The sequence below is a fragment of the Nicotiana attenuata genome, unplaced genomic scaffold, assembly GCF_001879085.1.
Source record: "Nicotiana attenuata strain UT unplaced genomic scaffold, NIATTr2, whole genome shotgun sequence".
NCBI classification, from domain to species: domain Eukaryota; kingdom Viridiplantae; phylum Streptophyta; class Magnoliopsida; order Solanales; family Solanaceae; genus Nicotiana; species Nicotiana attenuata.
The window spans coordinates 159972-181148 of NW_017671625.1; the positions used below are offsets into that span (position 1 = coordinate 159972).

General features: G+C 35.5%; 1 protein-coding gene and 1 pseudogene across 1 annotated transcript; one reads left to right on the forward strand and one right to left on the reverse strand.

Moving 5' to 3' along the window:
• Nucleotides 1-13511: 13511 nt before the first annotated feature.
• LOC109209372 lies at nt 13512-18249 on the forward strand (annotated as a pseudogene).
• A 1216-nt stretch (nt 18250-19465) lies between these two features.
• On the reverse strand, nt 19466-20739 carry LOC109209375 (probable F-box protein At5g04010). Its single transcript, XM_019372638.1, has 2 exons — nt 20264-20739; nt 19466-19961 (listed from the first exon to the last, which is right to left on the reverse strand). Exons 1-2 carry the CDS (start codon nt 20674-20676, stop codon nt 19583-19585), a joined length of 792 nt encoding a protein of 263 aa, XP_019228183.1. The 5' UTR covers nt 20677-20739; the 3' UTR covers nt 19466-19582.
• Nucleotides 20740-21177: the final 438 nt, after the last annotated feature.

Below are 21177 nucleotides of genomic sequence, written 5' to 3' on the forward strand. Positions count from 1 at the left end.
GCATATCAAGTTTTCATGTCATGCTAGACATATAAGATATCGAAAACTGATTGCACATACCATTGGCTTTATACTTTTAAGTATTTGAACTATATGTCCAAAACTACATGTCTTTCATATGAAACCAATTCTACTTGAATTGTTTCTCCAGACTTAAGATCCTCATATATATTTAGCGGTATCATAGATGTTGTCGACAAACATTTTATATCGGTTCCAACCTCCTTATTTTTCATAAAGACATAACATAGAGATCTCTTCATTCATATATTCCTGAATCTCTCATGAGATTTTATGAAGTGTTATGTCATGTGATCTTCTAGATCACTTGCCTCCTTTATTATGTCATTTAGATCATTTGCTCATCTTCTTTGTCAAGAAGATTACTTGAAATCGATTTGTCTATACGCTTTAAGCGTACCATAGACTTTGTCCTTCTAGGACTTATTCTAATAGGAGCATTTGCAGTGAGAATGTAGTTACTTTCTTTGGGTCAGCAAATGCGTCTGGCATGCTTTGCAATATATTGCAAATGAATTATCCTTTTATGAACTTCAAGTTCATATTATTTTATTCGAGGATCTAGATGTATAAATGATTATTCATTCCATGTAACTTTTTCTCAACTGTTGTATCTTGTCTCCCCCTCATGTTAGAAAAACTAACTTGTTTCCTCAACTTTGAGAACCCATCTTTGTGCGTTATGGTGTTAATAAAAATATACATCGCACATCAATAATAATAACATGGGTTTGTTTGGTTCCTGACCCTGAACCACTTGTGAAGGGAAAAATAATATACTTTGGTATATAACGTATATCAAACTGATATAGATAACTTTGTTCTCATAAGCAATTGTTTGCCGCTATAAATCATTTTGCTAAATCAACTGTGATGTAAACCAACTTATCAAGATGAACTTCTTGAATAGAAAATCTAGAAATTATGCTCGAAAATAAATTATTGAGCAAGTTACCTCGCAAATACCATGTTGCGGGTTAATAATAATCGCACATGTAACCATCTCATAGATGCATCTTATGTGGTATACATGGCAGATGAATGTGCCCATATTCACCTTTGATATTTTCAGCATTCATGTGATTCAATCCCAATTTTAGTTGGTCAATTAATTAATGAGAACAAACAATATAAAAGAATTCGTAAAGAACATTTTAGTTCTTTAATATTTACCCATGTGAATTCTCTTTTTTTTTTTTTGCACATCATACTTAAATTGATATGGGTAAACCAATTATGCCAACTGAATAAATTATCAATATTGATAAACTTCAGATTTACGCCATGACGTGTGCAATTATCACTAAACTCCAAGTTTATTATGATATGGGTTTTTATATCAATAAATATCCACTTTATTGTGGTATTCTTTTATTTGTGTAGTACAAACTGAAGAATAAAGCGGGTAGCTTTTTACATACATATTACCCAGCTACAAGTTGTAGTAACAGAAGATATTAAATATTTCCTTTATTTATAGTCTCAATATAATCAACCGCTTTCGCGTATACTTTGGAAACTGAATAAGTTTCTTTGAGACTTACTACAACACAATATCTTATTGATAATCATTTGTGTTTCTCCAAAATAGTAATAATTGGCTCTTCCAGAGCTCTCAATTAATTTGGTACCACCACATATTCATCAACATCCATATGGTAAATATCTCTTTTAAAGAGAAAGTTATACCATTATAGTCATGGTCAAAATTATATGCAAGATCTGCTTCTTGCATTAGTGTTATTCTTTAATAATCACATTACCCAAATATTTGGGCGTACAATAGGTACGTGACCAAAGACCATTCATGCCATAATAATGACATTGTTTTCTTATATCATCTCAAACCTCCTTTTCGAGGTGAGTGTGGTATAATCACTACCACTAGCACATTCATATTCTTACAAGAATAAATATATTCATAAATCAGATGTTTTCTCATTCACATCATGAATGGACTGTATGTGCTTTACAAAATCTTATGTCAAATCGATGACAAACATTAACTTCACAGAGTGAAGGCTTTTTTGAGAATCCTTATTATTCTCATTACCACGATAATGACAATTATAATTTCGTCTATTACCACGTCCACATCCATTGATACCTTTACGGCAATAATTTTGTCTTCTTTCAGACTTATTACCATATTGCTATCACATTCTCCTAAGGGAATGAGAATGGAGCAAATTCAATGGGACGAGTTTCGACTTCTTGTGCTCATAATCATACATGAATTTGATCATGGCAAGACATAGAAATTTTACGACTTCTGGTGGTTATAATTTCTTACAAATTCTATTAGAGTTAAATCAAAATTTATCGTCTTTGCTTGTATTTAAAATCAAATTATAGAATGTCAAGAATTTAAAAGAGAAAAATAAAGTAAAATACTTATTACAAGAATTTAATCATGAAGGAAGTTCATGGAACAATTGACAATCGTTATCTTCAATCCCAACGTTTCTACTCAATTGATTAGAGTCTCGTGCTGATAACGTGTTATGAAACAATAAAAGAAGAAGAAGAGTATTGCAGAGAAAAATAGAGGGAGAGAATTCTTATTGATTTGGGATGAATTACAATGGAATAGAACCCTCTATTTATAGGGAGAGCCTGACTTAGCCACCAAGCAATGAACCCTAGAATCTCTATAAATATAGACATTCACCATAAATACAATTCTATTTATAACAATTTCCTACTATTTAGTAATAGTCATTTAATTAGTTCCCTATTATTTAGGAGTAGTCATTTAACTATTTCCTAATATTTATAACTTCTATGTTTTAATACCTTTATGTTCTAGAATTTCAAGTACATTGAATTTGCACTGTGAAAGTTTTGCTCATGTTCAAGTTCAATAATACGTTGGAGTATCAAATTTCTCTTTTTAGGTTTAGAAGGGTCTTTTTTAGTTAATAAAATTTTGACACATTATCACACGCAACTCAATTTGACATATTATTCAAATTTCAAGTTCATTCATACGTTGTACTCCTTTTAGGTGTAAAAAACAAAACACTTTGAACTTCCTTTTGATTTAAAAGTCTTTATATTTTTTAATAATATTTTCTTTGTCTATTTGAAGTATACATAATTAAACCTTATTTGAATTATATAAGCAATACTTCTATTAAAGAAACTATGTGTAGGCATGCAAAATTTATTGAATTTAAATTCAATAAAATAATTTGGACTATATTTTAAAATCAAGATATATTGGTCCAAACAAATATTATGGGCTAATATAATTGAATTAATTATATAAGTCCAACATATATGGATTAATTAAATAAGTCTTAATCCATTGGGCTAGCCCATTTAATCGGGCTAAAATGATGAGCCCACTTCATTAAGCCCAAGATGTCATCTTCCTAGAGGCCCAGTTTGGTGCCACGTGTCAAATGACGTGGCACGCCAAGTCAAATGGAAGAGCCAATGGGATCATGCCACGTGTCAAAATGACAAGGCATTCCAAGTCACACTAAAAGGCCAATGAAATCGCGTCACGTGTACAAGTGACATGTTCTGGCCAATCAAATGCGGCCATGTCACGCTTCAATTTGATTGGTCGGAAAGAGTTTGTTCTTATCATGACTCCTCCCTTCCACAACTATAAATAGGGGTCTTCATAACCCAGAAAAGACACCAGAAGTTATAACAAGAAGCAAGAAAGAGCTCGTGGATCAAACGCTGCAAATTCCTCCACAAGTTTCAAGCTTCAAGTTCAAGTTCAAGAAATCAAGTTCAAGCTCAAGAACGAAGAACAAATCAAGGTCAAGTTCTAGCAATCAAGCTCAAGCTCAAGAACAAGATCATCGTTCGTGGCGACAACTACAAATTCAAGATCAAGCTCAAAGGCTCTTGAATTTATTTACAATTGGAAAGAAGAATCAGAGGGTTCATAGAGATTGTAACACTCAAATATTTGAAATAAAATACTACGATTGTTGCAATATTTTTCGGTCTTGATTTTATTTTCTCGACGGCAATTTATTGTCTACAAATTCTAGCACGCCCAGTGGGACAATCTGTACCTCTCATCTCAACTTTTCAATCACCAAAGTTTAAGAACATTGAAATGGCTTCAAAGAAAATCAACTCCGTTTCAACTTCCACTAAAGCTGCTAACTCCAGGTTCTATGCTGATGTGGAAAGCATCCTCGATGTTACCTTTGGAAGCTTCGGACCAGTTACGAGGAGCAAAGCAAGCTCTTTAGGACAACAAGCACCCCAAGTGCCGTCCGCATCAACTCTGTTTTCGGATCTTCATCCTCAAAAGGAGCAAGATCTTCCACAAACGCATCTGAAGGAGGAAGCGATGTTGCTGAAAAGATCAAGAAAACTCTTGCTCTGCTTGACCTCTCCGGATCCAAGCACTCTGCTGTGAAGGAAGATGATGATGCTTCAAGTGATGGATCCTCCCCACTTACACCGCATAGCGTGAGCTAATCAAGGATCAATTTGTGTGAAAATCCATGCTACTCTCCCTCATCCACGACAATCATGCAAGCCATGGTAACAAACACTTCATCCATGGAGGAGCAGTTGGCAAACTTGACGGAAGCAATCGCTGGCTTGACCAAATACATGCAAAATCAAGAGGCTAGAATTGACAAGCTAACAGACAGGGTGGGAATCTTGATGGAGGAAGAATCTACCCATGCACCCGGCAAGCTCCCAGAAGTTCTAGAGAGTGACTCTCCCCCAAGACAAGCAGCATCCACTAAGGCTATCCCTGTCTCATCTGAAGGGATGATTCCAATCGATCAACTGAAGGAGTTCATCGAAGGAACCATTAAGAACAAATATGAAGTTGCTGCCAAATCCTCCCTTACATATGCAAAGCCGTACACTGCAAGGGTCGATATGTTGAAGATGCCTGCTGGCTATCAACCTTCAAAGTTTCAACAGTTTGATGGTAAAGGTAACCCGAAGCAACATGTTGCGCACTTCGTGGAGACATGCAACAATGCTGGAACTTATGGAGATTACCTCATCAAGCACTTTGTCCGCTCACTAAAAGGAAATGCTTTTGACGGGTACACGGACCTCGAGGATGGATCTATCGACAGCTGGGATCAACTAGAGCAAGAATTCCTCAATCGCTTTTATAGCACAAGACGCACTGTGAGTATGGTAGAGCTTACAAATACTCGTCAACGAAAAGGGGAACCAGTTATCGACTTTATCAATCGTTGGAGGAATGCAAGCCTCAACTGCAAAGACAGGCTTAGTGAAGCTTCAGGCATAGAGATGTGCATCCAAGGCATGCATTGGGGATTGCGCTACATCTTGCAAGGTATCAAGCCTAGCACATTTGAAGAACTTGCAACCCGTGCCCATGACATGGAATTGAGCATGGCCTCCGCTGGAAATGAAAGGCTGCCCATCTATGAACCTCGCAAAGCGAATGACAAGCAAGAAGTCAGGAAGTGGGGCAAGTTCGTACCCAAGTCTGAAAGCAAAGAAGCTATGAATGTCAATACGTCACCTATGAAGTTCACGACGAAGGTGAGTAAGAAGCAGAGTATAAAATCCACTTCTTTTCAAGACAAGCCAAGTGGAAAGTTGACTCTAAAAGAGATGCAGGAGAAAGAGTACCCGTTTCTAGATTCCGATGTGCCAGCTATCTTTGAAGAACTCCTTGAGTTAAATCTCATTGAGCTTCCAGAGATGAAGCGGCCAAATGAAGCTGGGAAAACAAATGACCTAAATTACTGCAAATATCACCGACTAGTAAGCCACCATCTAGAGAAGTGCTTTGTCTTCAAGGATAAAGTCATGGACTTGGCTCGCGAAAAGAAGATCGTGCTTGAAGATGAGAAAGCAAGCGCAAACCAAGTCTCTATCACCTTTGTCTCATTCAGTCCGGATGAATTATGTGGTTTTAAAGAAAGTAAAAATGAAGAATTACTGGAGAGCGACAAAGTTGAAGTCAACCAACATGATGATGATGAAGGTTGGACGTTGGTGACTCGTCGTAGGCGCCACAAAAGGAGCCCACGAAAAGAATCAGTGGAACAACCAACAAGGAAGATGATGGTAAAAAGACCAATAAAAAAGAATCCAATTAGGCATTTGAAGAAAGCAAAAGTGGAGATGCACCATCCTCAAAAGCCACGAAATCCAGTGACCTTGGAGGAGTTTTTACCAAGTTGGTTCCGCACGAAGATTTCCCATGAGGGCATTGATGCCTCTTGTTGCCATACTGACAAAGGGGAAGAAAAGAGTGATGACCTACCGTTGGCACCATCTTTGAAAAAGCCCATCGAGTCCACTCCTCAAGAAGTTAATGCTTGTGAGGAAAAGGTCACGTTCACAAATGACGACCTTTTGCTAGGTGACACTCCTCATAACCACCCATTGTACCTGGTTGGCTATATGCGTGATGAAAGGGTAAATTGGATTTTGGTTGATGGAGGATCCTCAGTGAACATTTTGCCAATCCACACTGTGAAAGAACTTGGTATTCCCATGAACGAACTCTCAGAAAGTCGTGTGATGATCCAAGGATTCAACCAAGGGGGGCAAAGAGCCATAGGCGCGATCAGGCTGGGAATCACTATTGAAGATATGCAATCAAGTGCTGCATGTGATCGACGCGAAGACTTCATACAATGTTTTGCTTGGGAGGCCTTAGATACATGAGAATAAAGTTGTTCCATCTACCTACCATCAATGTTTAAAATACTACGAGGGTGAAGTCGAGAAGACGGTAGTTGCTGATGATGAGCCATTCACCGAGGCCGAGTCACACTTCGCCGATGCAAAGTTCTACTTGAAGAACCGCATTGTGAAGGAGCTTAAAGTTGATGATGGTACGAAAAGCAAGAATGACGAACCCATAACTAAAAGAGCTGATGTGACTATTGGCAAAGCCAAAACTGTTACTGAGGAGGTACCCGCCAACGTGAATAAATCTCATAAAGGGGGTATTGCATCTTATGGAAAGAAAGTAAGTCCCGCGCCCCAATATGTCCCTAAAAGGAAGAAAGACGAGGGCTAATCACATAATCTTCAAACCAAGACGCTAAGGGGGTTAACTCTTCCGGTAAAACGAATTGAGGCAGTAAAGTTGTCCTCAAAGCCGCTTGCAGGGTTTGTAGCCCAAAATCGTTTGCAGAATATGGCACTCCCTATAAAGTGAACAGATGAAGGTTTCGATCCTAACGCTTACAAGCTATTTGCAAAAGCTAGATACAATCCCAATGAGCCGTCAAAGTTAGGGAAGCTCCCATCAGAAGCTGCAACGAGGCAACCACGTGAAGGTCTGGGATACAAGCAACCGTCACCAGTGCGCATCTCAATAAGAAGGGCGAGTAGCAATTATATCAGTGTAGAAGATGAATCAACCGCTTCTAACAAGCCTTCTGTCTTTGATCGGCTTGGAAAATCAACTGTGAGAACTTCTGTGTTTGAAAGATTGGGTCCACTAAAGAAGGGGAACAAGTTTCCGAGAAATTTTCAAAGCATAAGAACCCCCGCTTCACCCAAAATCCATGAGATCTCTAAGGATTTCCAAAGTTTGGTTCCTTCTAGAATGAGGCGGCAAACAAAACTTGTGGTTTCATGTAAAGAAGTACTGAAGGTGAAGCCATATACTGTGGTCTATACTAAGGAACGTGATGAAGATGAAGAAAGTGTGGGTTCTTCGTATCATGTTACTGTACAAGTCGAGAATGGCATTCCATCTTCAATGGAAGATAATGCGGAATTGGAGGATGTTTCGCCGTGTTATCACATATCCTCCAATGATGGAGACCCTCAAGAAGATGAAGATGCGAAAGATGCTCCACCTGAGCTTGAAGAAGGAGTGAAGACGACAGTTGATGCTTAAAAGAAGTTTAACCTTGGCACCGATAAAGAACCAAGACCCACTTACCTAAGTGCTTTACTAGAAGCTGATGAAGAGAGCACTTATATTGAGTTACTCACAGAGTTCAGGGATGTCTTTGCTTGGAGTTACAAATAGATGCCTCGCTTGGACCCGAAAGTAGCAGTCCATCACCTTGCAGTCAAAAATGGTGCTCGCCCTGTTAAACAAGCTCAAAGGCGCTTTAGGCCGGACTTGGTTCCCCTNCAAGTTCAAGTTCAAGAAATCAAGTTCAAGCTCAAGAACGAAGAACGAATCAAGGTCAAGTTCTAGCAATCAAGCTCAAGCTCAAGAACAAGATCATCATTCGTGGCGACAACTACAAATTCAAGATCAAGCTCAAAGGCCCTTGAATTTATTTACAATTGGAAAGAAGAATCAGAGGGTTCATAGAGATTGTAACACTCAAATATTTGAAATAAAATACTACGATTGTTGCAATATTTTTGGGTCTTGATTTTATTTTCTCGACGGCAATTTATTGTCAACACTATGATTTCATATTTTATTATCAAAACTTTGTGTTGTTCGAGTATTGAGTAAAAAGATTTTATATTTGTAGTTGAATTTTGAATTCACGTATTTGTTTTAGTAGTTGAATTCATTCACGGACTAATTTGAATTTTGCATTCACGTATATTATTTATATTATTTTTAAAATTTTATTCTTATTTGCATTCACGTATATTATTTATATTATTTTTAAAAATTTATTCTTATTAATACGGGGGTCACGCGCTATATTAAAAGCATGAAACTCCTTAGTGAAATATCGTTCGCTTTTTTTACTCTTTAAAAATAAGTTTCACACTAGACAAATTAGAGGGTGTTTGGTTAAGCTTATAAGCTGGTCAAACTGGCTTATAAGCACTTTTTGGCTTATCTACGCGTTTGGTAAAATTAAAAGTGCTTATAAGTTAAGTGCTTATAAGCCAAAAATAAGCCAAAAGTCATAAGTTGGTCTCCCCCAACTTATCAAATTGCAGCTTATAAGCACTTTAAGTTTGACCAAAATATTTACTATTCTATCCCTAAAATACTTCTTTTAAAACAAAACTCTTCGTATATCTAGTTCTTCAGCTGCATATTATTAATTTCAGCACTTTTATCCAAACACGTAACTGCTTATTTGTTAAATCAGTTTCAGCACTTTAAAGTGCTTATGAGCACCTAATGCTTATCAGCTACTCTAAATCAGCTAAGCCAAACGGGCTCTTAGTCATTTAATGCTTTGGTAATATTTAGGAGTAATTTTTTCCTTATTTTAACTACTTGTAAGAATTTCTATATAAAATTTTAAAATTTTTACCGGATAATTTTTTTCTCGTTTGAACTATGTAATATAAATATAATATTATTTGAAAACTTAGATGGAGAGCGTTCTCGCTTATGTTCCTCGATGAAGTATCTATTTTTTTTTTATTAACTCTTATGTATATAATTTTAAAGCTTAATTTGGTAGGTTTTAGTGTTCCCTAATAAGGATGCAATATCAAAAAATTAAAAGAGTATGAAAAAATAGGCAAAGATGTTTCTGGCAAGAAATATCCCACAAAAATTGATTCTTCGGCCGTTTGTCATTATATTTAAGTTTTTAACCATATAAGGAAAAAAAATTCCCTCTATTTTTTTTTTTTTTGGTTAAATATTTTCTTTCATATAACCTATTCACTGCTAGTAAAACTCAATTTGCAAGTTTTTTTTTAAAATGTTTGATTGATAATTACTTATGACTATTCTTGGAATTTGATTCCTTAAGTGTTTCGACAATATTTTTTAGATAGTATCTATTATTAGGTTTACAAATTGTACTTATTTTCATAAAATTAATATGTAAGTGTTTCTTTAAATTGAAAGGTTAATTGATAATTTATATTCTTTATTGCTTGGAGTTTTTAGACACTGTACCTCTTTCATCTTTATTTCATTACTCAAATAATTTATAATAAAATATTTATGCAATTTTTAACATCGTATACTTATTAAGATAGGGTACACGCGCAACGCGCATACTCTTAGACTAGTATATCTATATCTATCTATACTATATTAAAAGCACGAACGCCCTTAGTGAAATGTCGTTCGCCTTTTTTATCCTTTTAAAATATAGTTCACACTAGAAAAAATCATCATTTAACTGCTTTCTTAAAATTGAGCTATTTAAAATCAACTAAAATTACGGCTATTAAATCTTTTCTTATTTGAATAATGTAGGAACTCATAATATTTAGGAAATTAAATTGTTGAGTAAAATTATACTTATAAAAATACTTTCCTTAGCAATAATTCTACAAAGTAAACTATGTTAAAAGTTGAACTTTTAAGTTAATTCTTTAAAACACGTAATATTAACCATATTAAAAGTTATATTAGATGCTAAACTCTTTGCATTATACGAGACTTCTTAGATCAACTTATATTGTAGTTTTGTGTGATTTTTAAACGTGAGTATTTTTGTATGAAGAGTTAACACAAATAGCCGCCCATCTAATCTCTTCAACTAAATATCTTGCGGATGTATAATATATGCATAATTTATATACCGGTTAGAAAAAAGTAAATAGTGAATTTGGATGGCAATTTGTGTAACAATACCTTTTTTATTATAAATCCAAATAATATTTTAATCATTACTTAGATAAGTTTAAAGTCCTCATCAACTATTTTATTGGACTTTTTTATTAGATGCGTCTAATATCAAATTATTTGGTATAATATTGGTTCATAGTTAATAATTTTAGGTTTTTATTTTTCAAGGAGTTGTAGGACCAACCTTCCCTTTCAAATTTATAAAAGACCAAAATTATCGATTTCTTTTTTCTTATTATTTGACAAATATTTTAATATTTGCAATAAAAGTATGTCACACAAAATATTTATTTAACTAAATGTAGTTTTTCAAAAAACAAGTTCAACAAAATGTAATAGTTTTGAACTCAGAATTAGATTACTTAAACAATAATCTTTTTTATATGACATTTCAAATAATATGATGTTCTTGCCGAAACTAAAAGGGAATCATGATTACTTGTGAAGTTGAGCACATGAAATTACAGAAGTGAAACTTAGTTTATTTAAGTTGAATATAAGGAATGATGATTGAGGATTTTTATAGGACAGCGCTTCATAATTTATTGAGTTACCTATATAAAATCATTGTTCATTTAGAAGCTTAAATTTTTATTTCATGATTCAATCATAGTTTTTAATGTAATATTTATGAAAATTTAAAAAAAAAAATTATTCATCGATATAGGGTACACGCGCAAAGCGCGTACTTTAGATTTAAGAGTCTTTCCACCTATAAAATAATAATTATTAACGTGTCTTTGCTGTAATACTAGAAGTTCTAAGTCTTCTCTATTCATTGTGTCTTGCTTCTGCGATATCTAGTGCATTATATTTTACAACTTATAAAACTTATGTGCGTATTTATTTTTAATAATTACATTGATATCAACATCATATATAGAGATCGTTCATGAGGATTGATATAGTTTTAGAACTTTCAAGACATGTCGGACATGTGCATTTAAATAATTGAAGGAACTAATTTAAAATCCACACAAATTTCTTACTTTTCCAGTTTAGTGATTTTTTTTCATCAAAATAATTGCAAAGAAGAAAAAAGGAAGAAACAAAAATTACAAAGAGGAAAAGGAAAGGAAAGCCTGATTAATAGCCCGTTTGGCCAAGCTGCAAAAATCAGCTTATTTTGAGAAGTGCTTTTTCTCAAAAGTGCTTTTCTCAAAAGTACTTTTGGCGAGAAGCAGTTTGTGTTTGGCAAATGGATTTCAAAAGTACTTTTGAGCAGTAATTAGTGTTTGGCCAAGCTTTAAAAAACTGCTTTTAAGTGTATTTTTCTCAAAAGTGCTTTTCAAAAAAGTGCTTTTGAAAAGAACTACTTTTTTCTGTTTCTCCAAAACTGCTTCTGCTTCTCCTCAAAAGCACTTTTTTTCTTTTCAAAAGCTTGGTCAAACACCTTAATTTTAGAAAAAAAACACTTTTAACCAAAAAAAAGTGCTTCTGCCTCGAAAGAAGCTTGGCCAAACAGGCTATAAAAAGGGGAAGTTTCATAATGATATAAGCTTTAAAAGATATGGCAAATTTACTTTCGAATACTTTGTGATCTTTTAGGTTTAGGAGTATCTTTTCTTAATAAAATTTTGACAATTGAATAAATATTTTAGGTAAAAGAGCACTTTGAACTCCTTTTACGTTTACGATTCTTTATTCTCCAGTTTATGGGTTTTTTTAACAGAAAAAATTATATATAAAAAAATTGCAAAGAGGAGAAAAAAAGAAAAAGAAAAGATTTTGCGGGAGGGGAGTTCATAACTATACAAGCTTAAAAAATTATTAAAAATTTCACATTAGGAAAGTTTTCAATATTTTGTATTATTTTAGGTTTAGAATTCCTTTTTTGTTAATAAATTTGAAATTTATGGTATACTTGTATGGTTACAATTGGAATAGGTAGCTTTTAATTAATAAAAATAAAAATACTTCATTAAAAGAAAATCACTAAACCGGTTTTTGCAATTTCTTATTTGCTTCTGAATTCATCACCGTCAATCTGATATATTGAACTTAATTTCTAATAAAATTGTTCGCTCATGCTGTCTCGCATACTTGAATGTTAGAAAATTTGTTCCTACAACGTCGCTAAATAAACCCTTTTATGTATTCCATATAGCTGTTTGCTTCGACTAATAGGTGTGTTTATCGGCGGCACTCAATGGAGTGGGTTGAGAACCATGAGGTCTCAAGTTTAAATTTCAACCGACTAAGGGATTGCTATAGAATTTGGGATTGCATTTACCCATGTTTGATTATCGGTACTAGCTAATACTGGTATGAATTTTATACCAAAATCTTGGTATTACGATTACCCGTCCCATTCGAGGTGGGATAACAGTCCTAGGATTGTTAATCCCTGGATATCCCACCTCGTAACCTAATGACCCTTAAATTAGCAGGTACCCCGTCAAATTAATCAGGATGCGCTCAAGTTGGCCTGGTCCCCACAATTATTAAAAAAAGGCGTTTACGGGTGTGTGTTAATTAGATAAATGTAAGCTTTATTTAAGCTAGGCTGCTGCTATATCGGAGAGTGAAGGCATGGATGGAACTATATTAGACAACATCTTTATGTAGATTCAGAGTTTAATTTAGTGAATGTAGTGCTACTGTTCTTTTCTGACAATAGCATGAACTTAGCATTAACATATTTTTTACGTAAAAGAATTTGATCGCTCAGTGACAGTTTCCATACCATGCTTCACAACTGTTGTAATAATCCAAAATATTTTATACACTTATTAAGTATGGAATTGGAGAATTAATTTAGTATGTAGATATTGGCTTAATTACTAAGTGTGAAGGAAATTTGTTATATATAAAATAGTGTACTAATTAATTGCTAGTGTGCTAAATTTTATATTATATATGATGGTTGTTAAATTATCTAACTTGGTTGGGGTACTTAATTTTCTTTTTAAAAAAGAAAAAAAAAAAAAAAGCCTGGTGGGCTTTAGCCCCACCTTGTGAATTTCACATGTAAGAATAGATGGAAAAATATGTGCTAAGGGTACAAAGGATCAATGGGGTGATGGCGGTGAAATAAAAGACACAGAAGGTTGGAATTATGTTCCCCTAATAACACTTTTAAGAGTCTACTTTGGAGCAAATTATTTGCTGTTTCTCTCATTAGCTAACAAGGAAAAGAGAATCCCCTTAGTTCAGGTACTACTAAATTTTGTATATCTTTTTTTATTGAATTTGGCCAACTAGTAATAATGATAATAGGTATCAACGACTATAGGCTATAGCATAATCGGAAGTAATCATACTGCAATTATGACAACAAGCATTTCTGAGAAATTGAGGTTTAAGCCATTGTGTTTGCTATCAAAGCTACTGTTGCATCGTCTTTGAATATGATTCCAAATTTGACCGTAATTTATGTACACATATTTTGGATTAATATTTCGAGACTATGTTAGTATATTGGATCTATATGTTAGACAGTGAGTTTAGATTGAGACGTTGGAATATGCTCTTAACAACAAAAAAAAAAAAAAAAAAAAAGAGGTAGTTTGATAAGACGTTTTGGGAATATTGTTCCAGTAAGCTGCACCTGTTTGGTGAATTTGTGTTTTTCTTCGGTTGATATTTGTTGATTTAGTTGAATAATTAATAGATATGGACGGAAATTTTGTTTAACAGGTACTAAGAGCCATGGATGAAAGCTTATATGATGAATTTGGGAACTATATTGGTCCTGAAATTGAGTCTGATCAGGAAAGTGAAGATGAGGTGCTCCTCGAGGGCTGCTTCTGATGGTGAGCAGCCTGGTGCATCAAACGGATGGCTGACCACTCAAGAGGATGATGACATGGATAACCAAGTTGTCCTTGCTGAAGACAAGAAATACTACCCGACAGCTGAAGAGGTTTACGGCGAAGAAGTGGAGACATTGATCATGGATGAAGATGAACAGCCTCTTGAAATGCCAATAATTAAACCGGTGAAGAATCTCAAGTTTGAACTTGGGGTAAAGGATTCGTCCACCTATATTTCGAGTCAGTTTCTCTTAGGTCTAATGTCAAACCCCGCGTTGGTTCGAAATGTTGCTTTAGTGGGGCACATGAATCATGGGAAGACCTTGTTTATGGATATGCTGGTGGAGCAAACCCACCATATATCTACGTTTGATCAAAACAGTGAGAAGCATATGAGGTGTATACAGACACAAGAATAGATGAGCAAGAGAGGAGGATATCAATTAAGTCTGTTCCTATGTCACTAGTCCTGGAAGACAGCAATTCAAAGTCTTACCTGTGTAACATTATGGATGCTCCTGGTCATGTCAACTTCTCGGATGAGATGGCAGCTGCTTTGAGACTTGCTGATGGCGCAGTTTTGATTGTTGATGCGGTTGAAGGAGTGATGGTAAGTTCCTTCTCATTTCTATGATTGGTTCAGTTTCTTTCTTGATTCAGAGCATGACACAAAGTTTGTATAGGATGCTAGATCAAGGCATATGCTTCTAAAAACAGATTGCGTAGAACAATGAAGTTGTTAGACATACGTCTGAAACAGATTAACTCTATGTAACGTGTATGAGACGTGGTGACTGGTGACTATCTTTTTTCCCTAATTCCCTAATATTTATTTTTTTAAAGCCGTATTCCTACAATTGAGTTCTATCTGGACTTTATCTGGTATAACTACACCGAATTGCTAGACCACTTACATTTGTTGTGTGTGTCATTGGTGACAGGTTAATACAGATGCTATGAACCTCCAAATCCGATCTCCACCGTTCAAATCCAAGACCAAGATGTTACAAACACTCAGTCAAAATTTCAGCCCGATCCAACGGTTAACGAATCGGAAAACGTGATTTGAAGTTGGCTGGTCGGAATAAAAATCTACAGCAAAACAAATACTTTTCTTCTCTCTTCTCTCTTGATGAAAGCTCTCTCAAAAACCACTCTTGTGCTTAAGTCTTTCAAAGACTTGTATCAATGAGCATAGAACAATTCTCCAAGCTTGTCCTATTTATAGATCATGAGTGGTGCTTTCTCTTAAAGCCAAAATCCACTCAAAATAGGAATAAACACGAATCCAATTCCGAATAGGAATGGACACCAAAAGAGAATAGGATTAGGCCATTGGGCCTTTGGCTGGACAACATGGGCATGTGCCCAACAGATTCCATAATGAAGGACCTCAGGGAGCTTTACTCTGAGGTGGAAGTTAAGGTGCTTTTCTCTCTCTCTCTCTTCATGCATTCATCTTTGTCAGTTCTCTGCTCGTTTTATGAGAATTGACAAATGCAAAACTTATTGTCAGCAGGACTCATTTATCAAACTTAACTGATCTAGAGGTGTTTTTCCTTTGTGTGCGCAATATTCAGGTGGCTGATCCAGTTGTTTCATTCTGTGAAACTGTAGTTGAGACGTCTTCAATAAAATGTTTTGCTGAAACACCAAACAAGAAATATAAAATCACCATGGTGAGATAATTGGTTTATTTTTTTTTTATCTCCGCAAGCTGAGTAATTGTTTCCCTCCTTGCTCACTTATATTTCTTATAGATTGCTGAACCACTGGAGAAAGGACTTGATGAGGATATTGAGAATGGTATTGTAAGCACAGATTGGCCTAGTAAGAAACTTGGTGACTTTTTCCAAACCAAATATGACTGGGATCTGCTTGCTGCACGGTCCATCTGGGCATTTGGACCTGATAAGCAGGTCAATTGTTACGTAGCATAGTTGCTTTATCACTTGGTTCTTTTGAACTTTTGTAATGGATTGCTTCTATTGTTTAGGTGAATTTTTCTGTTTTGACACTTCAAATATGTTTGCAGGGACCTAACATCTTATTGGATGATACACTCCCAAGTGAAGTGGACAAGAGCTTGTTGAATGCTGTTAAAGATTCTATTGTTCAGGGGTAACTTGAATTTCTTAGTTTTGTGCTTTCTTACTGCCTGAGTTATTGGACTAACAAAATTTCAACAGGTTTCAATGGGGAGCTCGGGAAGGACCCCTCTGTGATGAGCCCATTAGAAATGTTAAATTCAAAATAGTTGATGTGAAGATTGCACCTGAGCCACTGTCCAATCTTGTACCGGGTCAGATTATTTCCACTGCACGACGTGTAGCCTACTCTTCTTTCCTTATGGCAACACCCAGGCTTATGGAACCTGTGTATTATGTGGAGGTTAAGTTGTCTGTCTCAAGTTTTTTTTTTTTGTATTGTTTGGAGCACACTTTGTGAACACATTTATGATAAATTGTTTGTTAAGTTCTTCAGATCACCACGTAGAAAAAGAAGGGGAAAGTGGTAAGCTGTATAAAACACATTATTCTAATTGTTGGAGCTGCTGCTCTGTGGCCATTTATATCATGAAAAGGTTAGTAGCGGGAACTGTGAGGACAGGATATTGGTGACATTCTTGCTAATGTTTTTACTATGTTCAAATGATAAGAAAAGTACATTGTTGAGCCTTGGTTGGGTTCAACTAGTTACAGAAATAGGGATAAAATTTGAACTAAAAGAAAAATAGATTTTAAGATGTTTTCTTGTGTGAAACTTGGGCTAACTTTTTGGTGTCTTGCATCAGATCCAAACATCCATGCTTTGTCGCTCTGCCATATACACGGTGTTGTCTCGGAGGCGTGGACGTGTTACTGCAGATGTTCCTCACCCTGGGACCCCTGCCTACATCGTCAAGGTTTGATTTCTAAATATAGATAGCATCCTGGATTATTGATACAATGTTCTCATGTTATAACATCAGGTTTTCTCAAATGCACACTTCTTTGTCCAGGCACTTTTACCAGTTATTGAGTCCTTTGGTTTTGAGACGGACTTGAGGTATCACATCCAAGGGCAGGCATTTTGTCTTTCGGTGTTTGATCATTGGGCCATTGTCCCTGGGGATCCTCTTGACAAGAGCATCGTAAAATGGTGAAGACAAGGCGTAGAAAGGTATGCATCCGAGCAAGGTTAATTTGAGATATTCAAAATGTTATTTACTCTTCACATTTCTTGGTGCACGTCCCTTCCAGATATCCCTTGTTTTCCCTCTTCTACCCCGATCTTGGTGCAAGCCCTCTTCCATGTGTTCCTTGTTTCCCATTGAAGGCTTCATCTCTCACCTCTTTCGTAGTTTCTTTTTGAAACACAAATATATATGAAGGGGAATGTGGTGATCGAAGCTTGATTAACAAGCCTTATTGGAAGTAGTTATCGAGCTTTATGGATCCAGATGATTGTCTCAAATGATAAATGTATCCTTTTCTTTTTAGGGCATGAGTGAAGACGTGAGCATCAACAAATCCTTTGATGAGGCTATGATGGTGGAGCTTGCGCAGCAAGATGCTGATCTTCAACTGCAGATGATGTAGATATCACATAATTGAGATGGTTTTATGTTTATGCTTAGGCGCATTACTTGTTTATGTCATGGAGCCTACAGCCTCTTGAAAGATGTAGATAACTGAGATTCTAGGCCATTCCAGGATTACGGATGGTTCTTGCTTCACTCCCTCCCTTTGAGCTCGTCTATACCTGGGGTGATCCCTTGTTCTGACATTCGAGTAAGTTTCCTCTGTCAAACAGTAGGACTGGCATTGAGAATGAGATTTCTGTACGCTAATTATTGGGGTGTGGTTCAAGTACTCATTTTCTCCTCCTTCTGAATCTCTTTTGGATTCTAGATAGCTCTAAAACTTGATCTCATTATCAGCGTTGCCAGAATTATGTATTTTTAGGTGGACATTATAACATCTATTCCCAGTTTTAATGGATGAGAGCTTCATATCCTGTGTTATTTTAGTTAACTACCGCGAATTCTGGATTTTTTTTTGTGAATTCTAACTCCAGCAGCACTGATTACTGGATTTAGTTTGCAACAGAAAAAAATTGAATCTGAGCTTTTTTTAATTTATTTATTAGACGAAGATAAGAGATGGTGATCTAAATCTCCTCAAAGAGGTAAAATTTCAATCACGGACTCCAGACATTTTTCTCAGATTTTTACATTCGAAATTGACAATCGCAATTGGGTTCCAATTTTACTTCACTTTTGTCTTTAGATCACTATTCGAAGTTGCTAGCTTAACCGGGTGGAAATATGGTGGTGTTTAACTGGATTTTATGAGCCCTCCAGGAAGTGTATACATACTGTATAAGAATGTATAAAAGGTGTATAATACGCCTTTATACATTGCTTATACAGCTTTATGCAATACTTATATATATTGTATAATGAACACATAAGGTAACATAAATACTGTGTATAACAATGTATTAGAGCACCTTTATGCAGACTTTTGCGAGCCAAGAGTCCTTTATATGTGTGAGATCTCAGCATTATATACAACTTTTCAATTTGATTTCCAGTGACTAGAGAAAAAATTTAGTTCCAAATAGATGAATAACATGTTACAAAAAGGAAACAATCGCTTTTCTCATTTTATTGATGATTGCAGTTTGTTATGGGCTGAGTTGGGGAAGCCAATGATGAAGCATATAAAAGCTACTGAAGTTTTTGATAAATTAGCCAAATTTAATAGTATAATGCATAATTTGGGAACTTAATGTATTTTTTATGACCATCCTCCATCATATATGATAGTACCATATATTGGAAAAGACCTCTATTGGAATCATCGACCTGAAATAGGCTAGCATTAAAATAGACCGTTAACATCGCATCAACCCGGCCAAGCGTAACGTGAAATGCTTACGGGTGGGTAGTTTGACTCAACACATATCGTCTAAATTGAAATGAGTAGTCTATTTCTAGTTGTGTGTTTTTCCATCCAGCTAGGTATGAAATTTGGGTATTGCGCAGAAACATTCCGCTCTATTAATCTCGAAATATTTTAGACTCGCAAAATATAACATGATACCTTTAATATCTATAGTCTGTCCTGCATTTTTTCTTCTTAAATCATTATTATAAAATCATGAAAGCAAGTATTCAAAGAGAACTGAAGCGATAACACTCTATTTACATAGGCTGAGTTTTGGCGTTCGTAGATTAAAAAATTATCAATAGTACATGACTTAATTATGTGAACTGTTTGCACAAATAAATACAGCAATATCATTAGAACACCGTTTGCACAACTATTTCTACTTCCCAACATTATTTAATTTACACATCACAAGGTGAAAGAAAATGCTGCAAATACCTAAGAGCATCTTCAACAAAAAGATATCTCCAGCTCACTATACTCAAAACTCCTGCACTCATTCTCTCAACCACCGCTCTTCCATCTTCTACCTTTAACCCTAACCTCAAATCCGCCACGAGCCCGCTAACCGTGTCGCTCGAGCAACATCCCGGTGGCGGCAGCTCCTCCGAGAACCACCCTTCCAACCCTAAAACAAACCTACCTTTCCCTTTACAATTCATCACATTAAAAACTCCCTTAAACCCTTCCAAAATCACATCCCATGTCACCCTCAGGTCACCGAGTGTATCAAACGGCCCCAAATCCCCGTTCTTGACTTCAGTGGCAGAGCCAGGAATCCTAACAAGAAAAATTCAAACAAATGCAATCTTGATACATGAGTGATTACACTTCACAATCAAAGAGATTCAACATAATATATATAATGAAACCGTTTCCTATATACAAAAGTACAGTCAAACCTCTCGATAACACATCCCTACATAACAAACTTCACTATAAAAGTCAAATTTTTTCGGAACCAATTTTCATGTGTTATTTTATCATATATGTTCACTGTCATAGCGCTAACATTCAAAAATATTTAAAACAAACGAGGTTGTTATAAAGAGGTAATTCGTGAACACCCCTCCAACACTTACCTTTGCCATTGCTCGACATCAATATCAAACCGAAAAACGCCTTTCTTGTCGAAACTAAGTTGACTTCCATGCTTGACTAAAGTCACCATTCGTGTAGTGGTTTTATAGATGTTAAGTGCAAAAATGATGTTATTAAGGGAAATACGGGGTTTTGACGGCTGTTTCAGCCGGCGATTATTCGCCCTGTGCCCGAGGGCGTATAACCGCCGGTAAGAGACGGTGGGATTATAACAAGTATGAAGTGTGGAAAGAGAAGGGTAATGAGTGGAACAAAGGGGTTGCCATATTTGATCTGAAGACATGGAAATAGACCATGATTTGCACACACAAGAAGCTTTAGCTAGTGTTTTTGGATCAAGATGGTTTGAAACAAGAACAAGAACTTGCCATGGAGGTGGTGAAACTGTCGCCATTGTCTTTTCTTTTCTTTTATCACGCGATTATTTTCAAGTTTTCAACTATAAAATCAGATTCTTTAAAATCTTTGGAGTAAGATAGAGTGAGATTTTATCCAATTTTAGTTTTAGTTCTAAAGAAGTGACACGTGTTGAGTTCACAGACTTTTGCATGGTGGTGACATGACACGTATGATATAGTTATACACAATCGTTACTACTATGTCGACACGTTTTGAAGAAGATTATGGTTCACTATTTTGCTTTTCCTTATTTTCTCCTTTGTACATAGTGTTTGATGACTTTAATTTAATATCGAGCGTTTATATTTCTAGAAAACAATATTCAACATGCTAATAATGTGCTTGGAGTGATTAGAACATTAAGATACTTACGTTATTGACGTGGAATTAATATGTGCATTTGAAGTTGAGAGCGAACTTCAACTAATGCTGCTTTCATCGGACTTCTAATTTTAAAGGTTTTAAAGTAAAATACATGACCATTTTAAATATATAT